The 3,046-nt window shown below is 34.2% G+C and overlaps 1 protein-coding gene across 1 annotated transcript in view; it reads left to right on the top strand.

The window, feature by feature from the left end:
* The first annotated feature begins 584 nt into the window (after window positions 1-584).
* Window positions 585-3,046, top strand: part of LOC122791525 (extracellular calcium-sensing receptor-like) — a 115,450-nt gene continuing 112,988 nt past the window's right edge. The window contains exon 1 of the mRNA XM_044059267.1: window positions 585-1,394. Coding sequence (XP_043915202.1) covers window positions 585-1,394 — 810 coding nt within the window. The remainder of the gene's footprint in view (window positions 1,395-3,046) is intronic.

The raw sequence follows: 3,046 nt of genomic DNA, 5'->3' as shown, positions 1-3,046 counted from the left end.
CCTTGTACTTCTTAGTATCAAAGGCACAAAAATCACAGAGTAATCATAATTGCTGTATCTTAACTGATCTCCGGGTTTAGTTTTGTATATGAATAATATCCTCTTATAAAAGCTATCTACATATGTTTTAATGCAGACTGAATTGTATGCTTCTCACTGAAGATGCTATATTATTTTGAAAGACTATCATGCCTTGAAATCTACAAATAGTCTTAATCAATTCTGATTTTAAAATAAGCATTTAATTGGTATGACACCCAGGCTGACCAAGCTGATTAAAAATTTAGCACATAGTATTAAGGCTACCAGTTGCAAACAAGCATAATCCAGTAGTCACCCAATACTCATGGGCTGAGAACTTACGAGCTGCAGCCTATAAGAGGTGACCATAGCTGATGATGTATTAATATATTAGCTTTGTAAATGTTATTAATATAGGGCTATTTTTCTTTATTTTATTTCTGAAGTACAGACGTTTACATATGTTGCATTTCTAATGCATTCTATAACATAACATAAATGATACAAAATAACAAGATGTGCTTCGCTTTTTACAGGTCAGCTATGGGTTTTCATATTATCTGATGAGTGACAAGCAGCAGTTTCCTTCATTCTTTAGGACAGTTCCCAGTGATGACTTCCAGACATATGGTACTTCAAAACTGCTGAAACACTTTGGTTGGACCTGGGTTGGAATTGTTGGAACAGACAACTTTCATTTTCATGCAGCTACGCAACACCTAAAAACTGATATAATCAGGGCAGGGGGTTGCATTAATTTTTTAGAAATGATACCTATGAACAACTTTGAGAGGAAAATTTTAGATGTTATTCAGATAATTAAAGAGTCATCTGTCAAGGTGATAGTGGTTTATACTAGAGCATTGCATGCAATGGCACTAATGGAGGAAGTTGCAAAACAAAATATTACCGGAAAGTTTTGGATCGGTGTAACAAGCTGGTCAATCTCTGCAGAGATATCAAAGGAGGTGAAGGAAGCATTAAATGGCACCATTGCATTTCAGCTCCACAGAGGAGAAATACCAGGTTTAAAACAGTTCCTTTACAGCACACATCCTTCAACATCTCCTGATGACATTTTTGTTAAACTTTTTTGGGAAGAAGCCTTTGGATGCAAATGGGTGCATTCTGGAAATCAGTCATCAGTTAGTGTGGAAAATACTGGATCAGTCAAACCTTGTACTGGCACTGAGAGGTTAGAGGAAGTTGACACAGCTATTTTTGATGTAAATAATTTCAGATTTACTTATTGCATGTATAATGCAGTCTATGCAGTTGCCAATGCATTGCATAATATGCTTTCTTGCAAACACGGAGAAGGACCATTTTCAAATGGAGAATGTGTGGACAGATATAACTTTAAACCATGGCAGGTAAGAGCCAATATGTAATTTAACAAGGTTCCGATTATTGATCTGAAAAATGTAACTTGAAGACTTCCTTAGTTTAAAAGCAACACTCACATCTCTAACCAAACTCTGCCACTGATTTCTTGTTTAATTCATAGCTGCCTATTTGAGATGACTTCTCAAAAATTTTCCTACAGCTTGGTTCATTTTGGTAATAATTTATTGAACTCTGATGTGCCAACAGCTGCTAAATATATTACAATTACAGTAAAATGCACAAACGCTAATTCTTCCATGAATTGCCATTTGCAGACACTTCTGAAAAGCCAAGTAACTAAACAGCAGTCACGCAGAATTGCAAAATACGGCAGACTTGTTTATCACATATTCGTTATTTGATTTTTCCATTTGACCAATGCGACTACTGCTTAAATAAAATTGGTGCAACTATTCTGTACAGTCTCCCTACCTATTTATTCTGTTCATTAACTCATTAAACCCTCGTGACACCACCAGACATTTTTCTAGGATCATCCTACTAAAGCCTGAAGGTATCTGCCTTTGCCTGTGCATTTTTACATTATTTTTTTTTCTGAAACCAGGCTGCATACAAGCTATTGAAATGCATATTTAAGTTCACATGGTAGACAATGCAACTGCAGTGATATTTGGCCTTTATTTAATAGAGTTAGGTATTACATGCTGTTCATGTTCTACTCATTATTATAATGTTCATATTTCTCTACATATCTCAACAATCAAGCCACACTGATGGAACTGCTTATCCTCATATGAGATGAAAAAAATATTTATGGTAGAATTTGGGTTACTTGCATGGTTGCTGAGATACTGTAAATTGTTAGCAAATATTGCAAATTGTAATATTCACTGTGTTCATTATGATTTAAAAGAATTCACGTAAGACTTAGAATTTAATTAATACATAAACACTGGTTTGTGGTGAATAATTTACCACTTATTTGTTTTCTAAAACATACACATACAAAGATATGCATATTTTTTGAATTTTAAGGACTTAACTTGATTTTATTAAAATGCTCAAAAGCAAACATTGGAAGTTAGGCTATAAACTTCCAGAGCTCAGTTGGTGGGAATGACCAAATGCCAAAACATGTTGTTGGTGACTTTCTTATTGCTACAAAAGTGCAGGATAATGGACATGCCTCTTATTTTTAATATCAAGCCTCAAATTGTGCGCTTCTGTGTGTTCTAGTATTGCATATTTGCAACTGAAAATAGCACTACTGTTTCAGAAATTCTGAACTCTCCTTCCTGAATAAGAAAGCAAAAATCACCTAATATGTAGAATAAATACATAAGGCATGAAAGGTAGTGAGTTATAGGGTGATATTGTATCCTGGGTGAGCTGAATGTGAAACTTTGCCTCATATTTTGAAAGACCAGTAAATGATGCCATATTATTAATAAGTAATACATTCCCATACAGTGGCTTATTCCTATCATATGTCTCACTAATAATAATAATAATAATAATAATAATAATACATTTTATATGACTGAAATTCTGTTGTAGCCCTTGTGGTTCACTAACCAATCAGAAATCTTAAAGTTGCATATCCATTGCACAATGATCTTCTTTTACATGACAGACTGCTATTCAGCAGAGGGAGTTTACAGTGAGCTCTTATTTTACT

This window comes from Protopterus annectens, chromosome 17.part0 (assembly GCF_019279795.1).
Source record: "Protopterus annectens isolate FY-2018-M chromosome 17.part0, PAN1.0, whole genome shotgun sequence".
NCBI classification, from domain to species: domain Eukaryota; kingdom Metazoa; phylum Chordata; order Ceratodontiformes; family Protopteridae; genus Protopterus; species Protopterus annectens.
This window is presented reverse-complemented; position numbering and strand designations above follow the sequence as displayed.